The 17,248-nt window shown below is 44.6% G+C and overlaps 1 protein-coding gene and 1 long non-coding RNA gene across 4 annotated transcripts; one reads left to right on the forward strand and one right to left on the reverse strand.

The window, feature by feature from the left end:
- Nucleotides 1–215: 215 nt before the first annotated feature.
- LOC119015540 (SLIT and NTRK-like protein 1) lies at nucleotides 216–15,156 on the reverse strand. Of its 2 annotated transcripts, none has more exons than XR_005073381.1 (2): nucleotides 7,112–10,891; nucleotides 216–567 (listed from the first exon to the last, which is right to left on the reverse strand). XR_005073381.1 is itself a non-coding variant. In XM_037091623.1 (2 exons), the coding sequence occupies exon 2, from the start codon at nucleotides 9,486–9,488 to the stop codon at nucleotides 7,374–7,376; it is 2,115 nt and encodes a 704-aa protein (XP_036947518.1). In that variant the 5' UTR covers nucleotides 9,489–10,711; nucleotides 15,097–15,156; the 3' UTR covers nucleotides 6,671–7,373. The 2 variants fall into 2 exon arrangements, 1 of the variants encoding a protein (XP_036947518.1); XM_037091623.1 differs by lacking the exon at nucleotides 216–567 and adding an exon at nucleotides 15,097–15,156 and having other exon boundaries at nucleotides 6,671–10,711.
- A 141-nt stretch (nucleotides 15,157–15,297) lies between these two features.
- LOC119015542 lies at nucleotides 15,298–16,698 on the forward strand. 2 transcript variants are annotated; one of them, XR_005073383.1, is made up of 6 exons: nucleotides 15,298–15,437; nucleotides 15,936–15,971; nucleotides 16,062–16,101; nucleotides 16,195–16,255; nucleotides 16,351–16,414; nucleotides 16,544–16,698. It is a non-coding gene; the product is annotated as an uncharacterized LOC119015542 (long non-coding RNA). The 2 variants fall into 2 exon arrangements; XR_005073382.1 differs by lacking the exon at nucleotides 15,298–15,437 and adding an exon at nucleotides 15,440–15,578.
- The last annotated feature ends 550 nt before the right edge of the window (nucleotides 16,699–17,248 follow it).

Here is a 17,248-nt window from a genome sequence, read left to right on the forward strand (position 1 = left end):
AAGTTCTGAACGGTCATTAAAAAAAATTGGGATTGCTAATACTGCTGCTTTAATATGTATGTTGCATTTTACTGCTATACATGTTAAAGTTGAAGAAATGTTCAGTACTTTATATATTATGGTAAAGTTTAATCAACAGCAACACATCATATCCGGTAAGACCGTCAAACATGTATCTCTGAAAAGTACATTTTTTATGAGCACGGCCCCGCGTGCTGCAGATGCATTTTCCAGCTGATCCAAGACGCTTTTTAAATACCTTATTTAACCTAAAGGTACCCTGTGGAGTTTTGGAACTGATACCATCATCACACAGCGACTGTTTTTTCCCCCATCTGCTTATGACTCTCGCGCCGTTGTAACAAGTGAATTTCCCCAGGGAGGCATCAACAAAGTCTTATCTTATCTATCCCATCAAACATCTTCATGATTGTCGATGTTTTGTTTTGATCCCATACACGGGCCAGAAGCACTCTTAGGTGATGCGATACGCTTTTCCTGCCGGGGGTTTCATGTTGTATCAGCGATCAGCAGTCGTCCTAACACGCCGAGAGACGCAGCAATGTTCTGACAAAGCAAAGGAGAACACACATTGGTTAGATCCTAAGAATAGGCACTGATGTTTTGGTGAGAAATATATAAAATGATGGAAACGTGTGGTTTACACTGGAAAGGAAGAGTATGCAAAACTGTAATCCGAACATAGATCTTTTTAACTAAAGCTGACAGACAAATGTGGTGTTAAATGTACGTTAAGTACCTCAAATTTGTACTTAAAGGATAATTTCACCCAAGGAGTGAAAACGGCATTACAGCATTCTCTTAAACAACTGAAGTAGAGGGGGACTTGTTTTAAGAAGTAAAAAAATACAAGTGTTTTTCAAAAGACGTTATTTTTACCCTTTTTTAAGTTGAAATCTTCCCTGAGCTGAAAGTGTTAGCACGCACCCCATTGAAGTGAAGCACATCAGGTGTGTAAGTAATGTCTTTCCAAATCAATTTGGAATCTTGGGGCTTCTGGAGACTTGGATTACGTCAGACGAGCTCTGTGGCCACGAGCCATTTTATGTTGTTTTTCAGTTATGTTTTTTTTTTTTTTTTTTTTTTTAATCATATTTTAGAACAAGTCACCATCTACTTCACTTGTTGCAGAGAATTTACAAGGCAGTTTTGCTGTGAAGCTCCAGGTATGTTTTGTGGACAACGGAGCATGGAGGAGGGTAGACAAAGACTGAATTTTCACTTTTGGGTGAACTGTTCCTTTAAAAAGGAACCATAACCTTAGTTTATGAGTAAAATTCAAAATCATTACATTTGGAGATACATGGATTTTCACTGGATTATACGTGTATGAAAAATTGTGCAAAAGTTCAGCTGCCTCTAACAACGTTTTTTCCTCTCGCAAACATTTTTTTCTCTTTTGTGGCTGAATCAAAACGCAGCACAGTAAAGCATGCAGATGTGCCCGAGGTAGCATAGAAACAAGAGATCATGTTAGAAGTGGGTGTTCATGCTGTAATGGGAATCCCAAATGATGACTAACCAGCCAAAACAGCCACAGTTCTACTTTCCCTTTCCCAGAGAAGTAACCCCGAAGCGGAGAAATCACAGCTTCCAAAAAAAAAAAGAGAGCGCGTATACAAACTCTTTCGGGGCCCTCGGGATTAAATGGCCACGTCTTAACCAAAGCAGGGCCACCGAGACTTACACCAAAGCTGAGTGCATGAGGTGTGCGGATGATGTTATCCCTGCTGGAAGTGTTGCATCAACTGCCAGCTCCTCGGGGGGACTATCACACGGAGTACGGCAGGCCTGCTGGGCCACAACAGTGTTGGAGTGCTGTGTGCCCAGCGTGCGAAACAGGCCGCTCCGCTCAACCGTGTTACCAACAGCTATTATCCGTTGCATTAATGAATGGGTCCCACTGTTATACACTGAGTCACGCTGGAAGATAGCACAGGAACACCCGACACAAGGCGCGCTCTAATGGATTCAGCGAAAGTGTAATGTTTTGAAGATCTATTATCACGTGTAATGGAAAGTACACCACTCATATGATATTTGCATTTTTCCATTAAATGTAATAGGAATCCATAAATGCATGCAATGGATAACAGCAATAGGGTCGAACCCATATCGAGTATCTGTTCTCTGGAAGATTCTGAAGATTCTGAATTTCTGATACAACCATGAGAATTACTGTCAAACATATAGAAACTTAGACATCAGCCATCTTGTATTTTTCCTGCATGCCCCAAAAAGAAAATAATACACTCACATTCATGCTGTAGCGGTGGCAATTGTATGACACAGAGTAGGGCTGTCACCATACCAGATAACACTGCATGATTATAACAGTCAGACAAGTTGACATTAATGACATGAATGTAGAAATAAGAAATGAAAATGAAAAACAACCTCATGTTCATCTTTAACTTTTTTTACTGTGCATTTTGTTGCTTGTTTGCACGAGTGTAAGGGACTGGACAGAGAGACTGTAACCATAACTGTACACAAGTGTACAAAAAAGAACAGTTACACTTGAGGAAAAGTGAAAAGGCAACAATATGAACTGATAATATCATAATGTATACGCTCCACTAAGGAACTGATCCAATCTAACATTGGGCACGTGGCAGGGTACGCCAGTCTCAAGCCCAGATCAAAATCAAATACCAAATCGGGTCTTTGGTGTTGAATTGGAACCATTGAGCCAAAGCACTGGTATTTGACAATCTGGGAATGGGACTCAACAATCAAATATCTTTCTCGGAAATTACTTTAAACGTCATGTAGCGTTGCTTTAAATGTAAGGATTTCCTGCTTCTTCTATGTCATTTCTGATATTAAAATGATAGTAAATGAAGAGTCTTTGGGAAACTTTTTTTTTGGTTGTGTCGGGGGGTTGATATGACTGTTGGTTGTAGACCTGCTATAATTTACAGCCAGCACTGCGGCAAGAGTCTAAATGTGTCATTTTCTCTCTAGAGGCACCAAGGAACTAACATCAAAGAATCATAATGACACAAGGCAAAGATTATATCATACAAAGAAAGAACCCACACTTGAAAGAACATTTTGTTGTAGCCATCATTAATAAATGGTTAATTTATTAATTTGCTGTTAACAAACAATGAAATGCTTTATAAATCAATTATTGATCAAATATTTACTGTTTATAAACTCATAGTTGATCAGTACTGTGTAGTCGATCTGTAAATATTATTGCTGCAGTGGCTTAATAAACTGTTTATAAAGCATTTCATTGTTTGCTGACAGTGAATTAACTATTAACTAATGTTTAATTAGCTATAGGTTAACCATTGATAGTCACCATTAAAGGTTGCCAAAATACCTTTTTTAGCATTTCATGTAATTGAAGCATAAAGTTATCAGGTGGCACACTTTACCATGATAACGATTTACCACGATAATTGACTGGTTAAAGATATGGTAAACCTGTCACATCTCATTATGTCAACTTAAATTCAATGAAAATTTCCAAAGGAGTAGTTCTTTTTTACTCAACCTCAACCACACTTTATTTAACAAAATAGAAGCAGGTCAAATATCGCAAAGCATATAAATGTAACTTTGAAACACAGCGGGTTTTTTTTGAAAATTATGACAAATCATCAGTGGGCTGTGGCACAGTAATAACTCCACAGAAGAAGAGACACATAGTTAATCCCCCCACGCCCTCCCCCCACCCCTCTGTTGTTGTGATAGGACGGAAAAAGCGGGGTGGGGAAACAGGGGACTCGGGGAGAGCACGATGACTGGACAAAAAAAAAATGCAGGGGAATGTTGGCAATGATGATTTTGATGATGAGTGTTTGTCACAGATCTGCTGAGATGTTAGTCCTCAAGGTCAAGCTGCACGTGGTAACATATTTGGAAGGAAGGGGCTGGGGGGGGAGAGATGGGTGACAGTGGGGGGGGGGGGCATACATGCAGGTCATGCAACTTCTTTCGCTCTCTCTCTCTCTCTCTCTCTCTCTCTCTCTCTCTCTCTCTCGCTCTCTCTCTCTCGCTCTCTCTCTCTCTCAATTTGTCATCACACAAACACACACATGTGCAGGATGCATGCCTGTGCACACACATGCCAACACTCACTCACACAAGGGGGAGGGAGGAGAGGGGAGGCAGGAAAGCAAAGAAAGGAAAGCGAGGGGAGGGAAGCGATTCAGCACCGTGGACAGCGCTAGTCTGTAATACTGGGTAGAGATACTGCAGGCCTGCGAGCGGTAAAGGGAAGGGAATGGAGAGGGGGAGGAGGGTGACGGGGGAGATCGAGGGGGCAGTGGGGGTGTAAGCCCATCTCACATCAACTGTACACTCCTGTCACGGCCGTGGCACTTTAGGTCAATTTTATTTTTGCAGAATTAAGCGGAAATTTGGACTAATTTATGCATCTAAGTGCAGAGAAATCCACTGGCAATTTGACATCACAATTAAAAGAAAGGTAGACATGGAATAAAGCCAATTGCACGTTCCTTGCATCTGTTGCAGAGAAGTTACAGGATGGAGGAATTTTTGGAGCACGGGAAGTTTTAAAGAGGCATTATGTAGTTCTGGGGAAGACATTTTGATCAGAAAAGACTGATTTTGTAGTGCCTAAACAAACAAACAAACACTCTTTGTTTTCACAGCTGATTAACAAGCTGACCTTACAGGACAATACAGTTTTTCTTTGTTTATATGTGGCGGACCCTGCCACCTATAGCAAGCTTCAAACGGTGTCCTTATTTTCCTCTGAGAAAATCTTGTTTATTCAGTTATGGAAAAGATAAATATTTCTGAGTCTGTATTATTACCTAAATAAAGTTGTATATATGAAAATTCAGAGTTTGGATTCGTTCTCCAAAACTACATAGTGGCCTTGTTTGTGGCGGACCCTGCCACCTTCCTAGCTTCGACCCCTAATTCTCCTCTGAGAACAGCTTGTTAATTTAGTTTCAGTTCAGAGTTTGTATCATTTCCTGGTGAATATCATAAATATCCATATATATCCAAAAACAACACAGTGCCCCTTTAAATGCCTTGTCGTCTTCCCTGTTGTTGCTGTTGTTTCCAGTTTTAATTTTGCCAAATCCACGTGAGGGCGAGGAGCAGCTTTGTGAGAACAGGTGTTCAGTCATGGCGCCCACAAGGAAAAAAACCCGTAAAAAAAATTTAAAAAAAAAAAAAAGCGACCTCCTTCCCCTGAACAGAAGAAGAAGCTCAAAATGCTGAATTTTTGAAAAACAAAAAAAGGCATCAATAAATCTGCGTTATGTGTGTGTGTGTTCATGTATCCCCCGAGTTCCCCTCTTTTTCTTCCACATGCTGCTCTCCATAGCAATGAAAGAAGAAAAAAAAAGCAAAGAATCAAACCCCCCACCCCCATCTCCCCATACCAGAACAGCCTAGTTTCAAGCACATTTCGGAGTAAATACAGTGAGTTTCAGTTCTCTTATTTGGACAAGATTAGATGGCTTTACAAAAGCTCACAATATGATGAAAAGTGAATCATAGCCATAAGCTTTTTCTTTTTTTTTTTTTTTTTTTACGTGGAGGAATACTTCTTTTTCTGACATTTAAAAAGGAAACAAACCAAAAAGAAAGAAGAAAGCACTCTAAGTCTAGATCAAGTCTACCTGCGTTGCTGCTTTTTACATACAGTAGATCGAATTCATACCTACGGTAAACTCAAATTTGAAAATCTTCCTTTTGCTCAGTTTGTTGAAAAAATATGATGTTACAAACCCCCCACACATTGGATTCCAGTGTTGGTTTTTTTTTTGTTGTTTTGTTTTTTTTTAATATCCTCCTCTCACCCAAAAGCAGGCTATATTCATTGACACACACACACACAAAGAAAGAAAAAAATAAACCACAGGAACTTTTGTTATTTTCAGCTACATTAAACTTTGCAGCAAGTAAAGCATCTGAGTGACGTTATCTCCCCCCCCCCCCCTGCCCTCCCCTCCCCTCGGTCATGCTCATCTGCACGTCTGTATGATCAGGAAAAAAAAAACAAACAAAATAAAACAACCAAGAGTCAACAATTGGCACACCACTGAAAAAGAAACACAGTAGTACATTCATAAAAGGAGATGATGGTGGTGACGATGACCATTGGAACATTTCCCCAAAAAAAAACAAAAAAAACCTGCGATCACCTCAGTATAAATAACCCCCGAATATTCAAACCGACAGTCAAAGATATGACAGAAAAAAAACTAAAAACAAGAAATTAAAAAATAGAACAAACCAAAAAAAAGAACATGCACTGATAGCTTCACCTCTATCGCTCACCCCTTCCCTCCCCCTCTCCAGATTTTTTTAGATATATATATATATTTTTTTATTTTTTATCCTCCAAACATGTCCGGAAAACAACAAATACAAAGTCCTAAACCGCAAGGTTTCACAAAAAATAGAGAAATGGCACTTTTTGTAATAGTCATATATAATTTCTTAATATCTATATATTGTCGTCATACTGATATAACATGGAGAGAACAAAAAAAGGAGGGGGTTCGCCTCCTTTTTTCCCTTGGTTATGGTGGTTATGGTTTTTCCCCTTCAGCCGCCGTCGCTGCGTGTTGTCTCTGCGTGTGTGTGTGTGTGTGTGTGTGTGTTTGTGTCTGAAACCATGCGAAATATCATCATGCAGATTATGATACATCGGGTCCAAAAGTAGTATTTACATTTACATTCATGCGTTCGTGCACCATTCCCGGGCTCCTCTCTCTCTCTCTCTCTCTCTCTCTCTGTCACTCTCTCTCTCTATCACACACACACGCCCTCCTCTCTCTCTCTCTCTCTATCTCACTCTGCCTCCCCCCTTTTTTCCTTCCTCCCTCTTCTTTTTTTTCTTTTTTTCCTCCTCTTGTCTCGTGCAGATCCGTAGTCCGATTGCGGCAAAGAGCAGAACTGGGAGGAGGGAGGGAAGAGGAGGAGGAGGAGGAGGATGAGGAGGAGGAGAAGAAGAGGGGTTTTCTCTTTTTTTTTTCTTAAAACCAGAAAGGGAGGGGGGGGCTTGGCATATACATATATTACAGAGTGTGGTGGTGGTCGAGGTGGTGTTGGGGGGGCTGTGCAGCAGCAGGAGCAGCAGACTTACTTGGTTCAATAAACAAGACATGAAACAAGTTCGCCTCATGACGAACGGAAAAAAGCGGATGACTCTGGTCTCTGCAGTCACTTTGTGTGCGTCAGTCTGTCTTGTGTTTGTAATCCAGTCTGGGGTGGGTGGGTGGGTGTGTGTGGGTGGGGGTGGGGGGATATGTGGGGGCGTGTTGGGAGGGGGTGGGAAGGGGGTTTCGTTCTGCCAGAGTCCCCCCTCTCCCCCTTTTTTTCCTGTGTTTTTTTGTTCTGTTTTGTTTTTACGCGTCATTTGTCGTGGAGAGGTGCGTGCTGCAGTCGAAGCCCCGGTGCGCGCCCCCGTCCGCATTATAAGGCCCGCTGTGCCAATACGACGAGTCGCACACTGTCTGTAGGGAGTTAATCTCCGAGGCGGAGGAGTTCCCCTCCCTCCGCTTTGACCTCTTGCGGTTCCGCAAGATAAACACAAGCATCCCCACGACCGTGAACGCGGACGTGACGAACACCAGCAGCAGCCCGGGGACGAGCACCGAGATGGAGACCCTGTTCGGCTCCAGGTACGAGTTCGAGCGCGTCCCCGAGTCCTGCGCGAAAGTGCTGTTTTTGGCCGGGGGCGTGGGGGAGACCTTGTCCTGGAGTTTGCGGCACATGAGGTCGTTCCGGACGTAGCGGAAGTCGCGCTTCCAGAACTCTTCGGGGGACTCGCACTTGAGGTCGCTCACGATCACGTCCGCCCCGAGCTTCTCCGTCCACTGCTTGAAGGGCACGATGTTGCACGAGCAATCCCACGGGTTCCCGTGCAAATCGATCTGTATGATTGAGTTGAGCTGGTCCAACACGCCAGCCACGGGGAGATAGGGGAAATAATTATTATGCAGGCTAATTTTGGATAAAGAAATCCCAAGGAAAGCATCCACCGGCAAAGACTTGAGCAGGTTGTTGTTGAGGAACAGCACCCTCAGGTTGGGCATGGGGCTGAAGGCGCCCGCCACGATCAGCTGGATGTCGTTGTATTCCAAACTGAGGTATTCCAGATTGACGAGGCCCGCGAACATCTCCGCCAGCAGCGTATCCAGATAGTTCTTATCCATGTACAGCCACCGCAGCTCGCTCTGGTTCTGGAACGTGCCGTTGTCGATCACCTTGATGTTGTTGCCGCCCAGGTCGAGCAGGTTGAGGCTGGAGTATCCCAGCAGCTGGTTCTTCTTCACCGCGTGGATGTTGTTGTCTCTCATGTTGAGCTCGTGTGCGGTGAAGGGCCTGGGCTTCAGGTTGGCCAGGCTCTCGATCTTCTTGCCCTCGCAGTTGACCCCCAGCCCCTGTCTGGAGCCCACCAGCTTGCAGTTGCACGGCTGCGGGCACGTGACGTTGTGCAGCTGCTGCTGCTCCCTGTCCCCGTTCACACCTGTCAGCACAGGCGTGGGCTTCGTCTTCAGCTGCCAGTTCTCACGAGATTTGGAGCGGCTCTTGGCTCCGTGGCCGCCGGGCGTCGGGGGCCCTCCGGCGTCCCCGTTGGGCTTGTAAGGCGTGGGGCGCGGGCCGCGGCTCTCGGAGATCTCCTCCTGGGTGGGAGGGGCGACCAGGCTGGTGTCGACGCCGCCGCTCTGCGAGGGGCACAGTTCGGCCTCTGACGTCTCGTTCAGGTCGCTGCCCTGGAGGCGGGTGGGAGCCTCGCACACCACCCTCCCGATGAGCGCGTTATGCGGTATGTTCTCCAGCCATTCCTTCAGAGAAACCAGGTCGCAGTTACAGTCCCACGGGTTGTCCTCCAGCAGAACCTCCGCAATGCCCGGGATCTGCTCGAGGATCCCCTCGTAAGGCAACGTTTTGATTCGGTTCCCCCGCAGGTCGAGATGCGTGATGGGCACATGCTGGAACACGTTTATAGGTAGCGCGCTGATGAGGTTGTCGTTAAGTATCAACACTTCAAGTTTATTTAAGTCCCTGAAAACGGCGGGGTCAATGTCCCTCAGCAGGTTGAAATCAGCCTGGAGGTATTCCAAGTCGTCCAGCCCCAGGAACGTGCTCTTCCTGAACGATCGTATCTTATTGTTGTTGATGTGCAGCCTCTTCACCAGCTGCAGCCCCAGGAAGGCGCCGGGCACGATGTCGTGCAAGCCATTGTTCTCCAGATGCAGGCTGACTGCGTTGTAAAAGTTGGCGAACTCGTTGGGGAAGAGCCTGGACAGCGAGTTCCCGTGCAACAGCAGGTGATAGAACTGCGAGCTGGGGCCGGTCAGGTGCTGCAGCGTGGTGAAGCTCCGCTTCTCGCAGTCTATGTGCAGATCCCCCTCGACCTCGTTGCAGGAGCATATCTGCTCCTTACAAACGTCCCTTGTAACGTTTCCACTGGCAACACAAAGAGCCGCATTCAGCAGGACAATCCAGAGCAGCATTTTTTTTAAAGCGTTAGCGATTCATTCCCAGGTCTTCAAGACGTGCGAGCCGCGAGATTCAGTCGACATCGATGCGAGGAAGAGAGAGGAGGTGGGGGGGGGGGAAGAGAAAAAGAAGGGGGGAAAAAAGATTGTTGACGGGGGAAAAAATCGAAGGGAGGAGATAAGGCAGTCTCTTTCAGAGCGCATCCATGCTGCAATCTAACCTGCGTTTGTGTCCAGACTTTGGTGGGTGAAAAACCGAAGCGCATTCACCCAAAAAAAAAAAAGAGGAAAAAAAAAAAAAGAAAGAAACGTCTCTTTTCACATCGAGCGGATCCGCGCAGCCTCCTTCAGGAGCTCGAACGAGAAAAGCGGCGCCACAGTCCGGCACATCTTTCCGCCTCCTCTTCCCCGGTGTTGTTTCACTGACCTTGGCAGGCGAAAATGAGCCAAATCCGTGCGTTTCTTCCTCCGTGTGTCCGCGCTGCGTGCTGCCGCCGCTGCTGCTGCGTCGGGAGCTGTCCTCCTCTCCCCTGGTGCTGAATTCACACCCTGCGCTTCTGGAGCTTCAGAGGCGATCCCACCGCTGCGAAACACCCGCATCCCCCTCTTTTGCGTTTTATTTTTTCACATCCTCCGGCAGGTTCTTGCCTGTAGCTCCGTTCTTCGTCTTTTCCTCCTGTGCAGGGGAATCGCCAAAAAGACCCCAAAAACAGATAGAGAGGGGGGGGGGGACGAGGAGACGGTGTTTATCCCCGGCGCGGTGACTCTAAGAATAATCTGACACCCTCTGCTGAGCTGTAATGGCACACACACAAAAAAAAATCCCGTCGACTGACTGAGGGAATGCTGAGAGGGGAGAACGGAAAAAAGGATCCAAAAAGAAAAAAAAAGAAAACAACACTTTTGTCGCGTCGGGAGTTGTTTTTTTTTTTGTTGTTTTTTTTTTATTCCCCTCCAGAGGCGCAAAAACGAGATTTGCGGCTCCTCGTCACTCGCAGAGCTTCCATGATAAAAGTGACCAAGAAGAGGAAAAAAACACACACACAAATACACACACACACACCAGATTAGGATCGTGATACCTCAGTTCATCGGCTCAAATTGCCTCTCTCTCTCCCCCCCTCTCCTCCTCCAGCTCTTCATTCCGAGAGGATGAGCGGCATTAGTTCGGCGGATCCCTCTCCGGTCTCCGCTCCGCGCTCTCAGCCCTGACTTTCGCCCCCTTCGCTTGGAAAACACTGTTGAATGCGGTAAAAACAATAATCCGCTACAGGCATGCCTCGGTCCGGGGAGCGAAAAAACAGTTGACTATACAACAAGCGATGCGTCAGTGTGGCACCCTATATGCGCATGTGTGCGTGACGTTTTCATTTTTTTCCCTCTCCCTCCCCTTGTGGTTTTTCTTTTTTTCCAAAATGATTTTTTTTTTTTTTTTGGTCTTCCTTTTTTTCTCTTTTTTGTTGCAAAAAATAGATCTACAACTGTAAGGAGGAAGGAAAGAAGATAGACTTACTGGACATATTCTGATCTGCCAAAGGTGTTTATTTTTTTATTTTTCACGACACTCTATTGTTTGAGAGTGTTACATCAGCTAAAGTAGAGAGAGAGAGAGAGAGAGAGAGAGAGAGGCAGCAGGAGGAGGAGGGTGCACAGGAGAGTTGAGGTAGTTATCCACCCCTCCTCCTCCATCTGCAGTGCTCGGTTGGAATTAAGAGCAGGGATGCTAAAGTTAAATATCCTTACACTCTGACATCATTTTTTTTCTATATGTTGTTGTTGCAGACAGACACACACACACACACACACACACACACACACACACACACACACATTTGAACACAAGTGCAATAGGAGACCAATGGAGGCGAGTCAGGAGGATTCCTGCAGATCAGCAGCATTTTGCAATAAGCGGAAACATCATTAGGACCACCTACATGTGGCTGTAAAGCACTCCCATCATGGCCCGTCGACTGTTTATGATGTCTCCCAACCCACACACCTGTCTGCCTGTCTGCCTGTCTGCCTGTCTGCCTGTCTGTCTGTCTGTCTGTCTGCTGGTTATTTGCTGCTGCTGTTCAACCCTTTGTCCTGTTTCGACTTGAGAACTCTTCAGAGTTTCCTGTTTTATGCCGACTGTATTTCCATTTCACGCCGCCGACTCCAAATGCATACGCAAAGAAAAGGCGAAAAGAAATGTGTCGCGTTACTGTCAGAGGCCGAGCTAGGAATTCAAGTGACACGCTTCTATCCCCAAATCCTCAAATTCCCAACTAGTGTAAACTTTGCCACATTTCAGTGAGAAGTATCGTGCTTCTGACAACTCTGTAGTTTTATTCCACAGCTTTAGTTACTAGTTACTGTATATTTAGTATGTATATTTCGATGTATATTTAGATTTTCATCAGGTGTGGAAGGAATGAATTACAACTGCTAATATTACTGTAATTTCAGTCATTTTTTGGCGGTACCTTTATTTTTTTGTATTTTTTGATGTTAATTTGACACAATCCCCTTTCAACTGCTTGCTACTGATAGCATCATGTTAAAAAGTTAACTAATACTCTGCGTAGTATTTGAGAAGAATACTAGCAGTCACACGTCAGACGAGATCCGAACTCGGCCTTCATTTTGATCTCCTTTACACTTGTAAAGTTTCCCGACTGCATCATAATGAACACGTGCCAGGGGCGTGAAGTGTGGGAGGGCCCCCTCGCTGGGGCCCACGACCGTCCTCGCCTCCATGTGGATCTCAACCACGCAGCCTCGAGGTTTTCATGAATGAGTCTTTTCACGCCGGCGACGAAAAAATCTGTCCTCAGAGAGGACTTGTGCGTCGGTTCCAACTACAGTAAACGTCTCCAGGACAACATTCTGCCGAGATGACACACACAGAGACTCACCAAGGTGAGCTGGCAACGATTTGTAAATCCTTTTTTCGGCCTATATTCTTCCACCACTCACAATCTCACAGCTCGACGTATCACAGAGAAGGATTGCACGGGGGCATCTGTGATGCAGATACTGTCCGGTCGCATTAGTGTGACGCAGCACCAGAGGAGCTCTTACGTCACTGGCATGCAAGGTGAAGGCTGGATGTGTTTATTTAGCGTTTACTCTAAGTGGACGAGGGGGACGAGGGTAAATCCCGGGTGGGCCAAACTCAACAAGAAATAACACAGAGACGGACCAATTCGCCTTTGACTTGAGCGTGACACGATCCCACTCACACACCCTTACTGAAGATTTAAAGGAAAAGTGCAGCAAAATGCAACAAAAATACATGTTTTCCTCTAATATGAAGAAGAATACAAAATAAAGTATTATCCATTAAATTATACAGCAAAGGTGCCGACTGGGAGGACTCGCAGGACAGTTTCTGGGCCGTCTTCCTTAAAAGAATTCTGCGGAGGCTGGGTCTTTATCAAAACAGAGAATCTAGGGCAAAGTAATGCCAAACGCTTTGCCCTCTGCCGTGTCAGAACTCCTACGCCTTCGATCTTAGGAATTCTACCAGATGCCACCCCAGATGCCTTTTTTAAAGTCTATTTTCCATAACCACCTACTTCTCCCAATTGGTCACTTTGATGGATTCAAGGTACATCTATCCAATGGGAAAGAAGAGAAGGATGGGTCTCTCTCACATCCTCTATGAAATAACTCTTGTGTGTGTTACTTAACTTTGCTAATGTCAGCTAAAGCGGACAGGATGGTCTCTCTATACTTAGATGACAATGTATACGTCGAGTCAGCTGTAAGCCTCTGGTGTGGGCTCCTTCCTGTAGTTCATCTCTGATGCCCACCTCAGGGCTGATCAGGGCTCCCGGTCACGGGGAGCCTCACACTGTCGCATTTCCGCAGTTGTCTAAGGGGAGCATCTGGTCCCGTGTCATCCTGTCTTCCCCCTATTCACTATTGTCTTCGAACCCAGGATGTGTAAGAAACACACAGATATACACCAGCACATCACAGGAGCAGTTTGGAGCGACGCTGGTTTTGTTATTTTTTGCAGTATAGTATTGTTGTCCCGGTAGTTTTGTCCATCCTTTGCCTCTATAAGATTAGTCGCCGTATCCGCCTCGTCCTCGAGATAATCACATACCACGGAAGCCAACAAGCGAGGCAGTCTCGCAGCGATTGCTGTTCAAATGCCTCTCACGACGGTTGTTTGCATGGATGCAGTCACCAGAGAGAGAAGAGGCCAACACTAAAGCCAATCAATAGCATTCAATCAGGCGGCAATGTTGTGCTACAAGATTGCTCGCAATTTCCCCTTCTCCCATTCTGCCACTCACACCTGACGGATCCTTCTAAACGCACATTATCGGCGATCACCAGTGATATGTGGTGCGAGGGGGGGGGGCGTGCTTTTCACGGTTTGACACGTATTTTTATCACCTGGAGTAAATGTAATTGTCAACATGATGTAATTCATGTCAAATTGGAGGTACTTTGGATTAATCCCTGCCTGAATACAGGATATATAAAGAATACAGGGATTTCATCAGGCTAAGCCACCGTCTCCGGGTTTTTTTTTTTGTGGGTGGGGAGAATGTGCTTGACCTTGCCTCTGGCCCGCATTTGAGGACTTATTTTTCCTCTTTCTCAAAACGATTAAGACTTGACATGGGAGCTCACAGTTTCCGTGGAATTGTCTCATCAAACAGCACATGAGATCTTTGCCCTTGGTGCCCGAATCCCCGACTGAGATTTGTATTTTTTTTTTTAATTAATTAATTTATTTTTGGGGGCGGGGGGAGGCGAGCACATGCCACATCTGCTTTTCCTCCAGATGATCACTGTCATCCAAGGAGAGGAGTGCTCTCTCGCTCTCTCCCAGGGCTTGAAAGGCGGGAGGTTTTTGAGAGAGTGAAATACTCCACGGGTAATTACAGAAAGGTCAGGAGCCATGTTAAGCTTGTTTTCACATCAGCATGTTCGGCTCAGCGTGCACAGGCGGCATTCAAAATGAGGCACGGCTGTTTGGGGTTTTCATGCGTCGGGAGTAAATAACTTTTGATCAACGAGTGAGACGAGGTGACCTGGAAGAAGATTTTTAAGTGTTGTCTGACGGCCTGCCAAATCTTTAGTTATTTACGTTTGATAACAGAGCGGGGCGCCAACTGCACCGCGGGTTGAAGTAAGAGGTGATGTCACTGGCTGCTGAACTGTTGATGTGCAAAGAAATGCATCCAAAAGGCCTGTATCCAAATCCCTTTGTGACACCTTTTTTTTTTTTTGTTTTAATTATGCAGCAGCAGTCTTGCACATGTGTCATGTACAGAAAAAGATAGGTCAAGTGCAGACTGGAAGTCGATACAGCTATCGGCGGAGGCAGCACCGCCGCATGCCATATGGGGAATCAGCAGAATCGATAAGCATCTGTCCACATACTGCGATGCTAACATTGAAGTCTATAGCAATATAGAATATTCTTGATGAAATTGTTACAGAAGTATCAGTGCAAAAGTTGACCCCAAGCAGAGTATTCTTAGCTTAATATTTTTAAATAGACTGGTGTGGTGCACCAGTAGGATAGAGAGGATATGAAGAAACATACTTCATGCTTTCATTAAGACACTTTGTAAGCACTTGCTTGCTCATCATCTGTTTTGTAATGTTCTACCTTGGAAACGTGAGCCCAGTCTCCATGGAGCCCAACTTCCACCGGCTTCAAGGTCTTAGTCTCGGACTCGTCTTAGTCCGACCTTGTTGCCTTGACTACGGCTCCTCAGGTGTTCACTTAACACTTGCTCACACGAATATGACAGCAGGACAGTAGTTCTACACGTGTATCCCCCCGTTTTCCCCAGATGACAACGTAATACCTGTATTGAATGGAAGTGACATCATATTGTTGTTTTTATTTATTAATAGAATGTATAAACTCCACACTCCATACCAGTAGGTGGCGGTAAAGCGCCAAGTTGTTAACCGCAGTAGAAGAAGAAAAAGAAAAGAAGACAGGTGAGTAAATTAGACATGGAGGACGCAGAGCAACTTAATGATTAATGTCCTAAGTCGAGGTGAAAGCGACAGAAGTTGACAGTGTTGCCAAGAGAGGGGAAACTGCCGACGACGTTGTCTGCAATTAACGCGGATATCCAGGTGAGTTAGCCTCACGAGTTAGCCGACTAGCATGCTAACACGTGCATATGCACCGTGCACGGTGGCGTCTTTAGGAGAAGATAATAGGATCATAGGAATGACAGCTTATTTTTACAGATTATTTCATAGTCCGTCTTTGAGACAGGCCCTTGAAAAGATGAGTGTGTGTTTCTTTGTTGAGGAAGAAAGAAACAACTTCCATTTGTATCTGTTGTAACTTTAATTTGTGCTCTGCACGTTGGAAATCTCAATCAGGGCTCATTGTGTTCAATTAGACACAGGTGGGCATCTTGTGTCCAAGGTTTTTAAATCCTCATTTCATTAATGATTCTTTTCTTTCTGTTTTCTTCTCTCCAGCAAAGCAGTGATGACATAGGAGGGAAGAAGAATGAGGTAAAGTATCACAATCTGAAACCTTGGAGTCTTTTCCACCAGTGACAAATGAATGAAACATAATGTAATGATTCTGTTCTCCACTGGCAGTGATGAGAGGAGAGAAGACAAGACAAGACAAGGGCACCTGGTAAGTAAGCAGCATTCCAGACTTTAAATGATGATTTTAATGTCTGTAATACTAGTAATTCTTGCTTTTGAAATCTTGTTGTCTTTTCCCTAGCAGCAGAAGCTTTTGTTCCTCCACCAGCATTGACGACTGAATTGCACCTGTGACAAATGAGGTAAAGATGCAATCCCAGCCTGCTGTCTTTTTGTATGCATTTCTGTTTTCTCCACCATTTTCTCCAATTTTGATGAACTGATGTTTAATTTCTAGTGAGCAGTGATGTGAAGTTGCATTCCAAACTAAAGGAAAAAAAAAACTGTGACCAACTAATGAGGTAAAGACACAACCTGGAAAGCCTTTTGTATATTGTACAGTGATTTCTTTTCTCCACCAGAACAAATAAAGACTGACTGCAAAAAAAAATGTTTTTTGATGAATGATGTTTCTTCTCTTTTACCTCTAGTGAGCAGTGATGTGAAGTTGCATCCCAGACTACCTGTGACCAAGTAGACTGAACCTGAAAGCCTTTTGTATGTATTTATTGTACAGTGATTTCTGTTTTTGTCATCCCTTGACACCAGTGTTATGAAGTGAACAAATAAAGATTGATTGCAATTACTCATGTGCCTTCTTCCTTCCTAGTATATAGTATACACTAGTTTCTTTCTAGTGTTGTAGGAGAAAAGACTTCTAGTGTCTTTGAGAAACCACAACCTTTCATAAGAGGTATTAAAATGAAAGTGTCTTTTAAAAGTAACCTGGAAGAGTGTTCTAAAATGGAAGTAGTGTTTAGAAGAAGTCTTTTATCAGCAAGAAAGTATGTTAGTAGCAAGAATAAGTAGTCTTGGGAAGAAAGAGAGTCTTCTAGTAAATAGTGTGTGTGTGTGTTCTAGTTTCTTGGTTGGAAGAAAGCAATAAAGTTAGTCTTGTAAGAAAGTCTTCTAGTAGTATGTTCTTTGTAAGAAGAAGAAGAAGAAGAAGAAGTAGTAGTAGTATTATTATTATTATTCTTCTAGTTTAATAAAGTGTAGTAGTAGTAGTAGTATGATGTTCTTGAGTTCCTAGTAGTCTTCTAATATAGTGAGTGGCGACTAAGAGAGTCTCCTCCTTCCTAGTAGTCTTCTAATATAGTGAGTGGCGACTAAGAGAGTCTCCTCCTTCCTAGTAG

This window comes from Acanthopagrus latus, chromosome 24 (assembly GCF_904848185.1).
Source record: "Acanthopagrus latus isolate v.2019 chromosome 24, fAcaLat1.1, whole genome shotgun sequence".
Taxonomy (NCBI): domain Eukaryota; kingdom Metazoa; phylum Chordata; class Actinopteri; order Spariformes; family Sparidae; genus Acanthopagrus; species Acanthopagrus latus.

Coding starts and splice junctions, on each gene's coding strand:
- LOC119015540 (XM_037091623.1), bottom strand. CDS start 9,488: ATGCTGCTCTGGATTGTCCTGCTGAATGCGGCTCTTTGTGTTGCCAGT.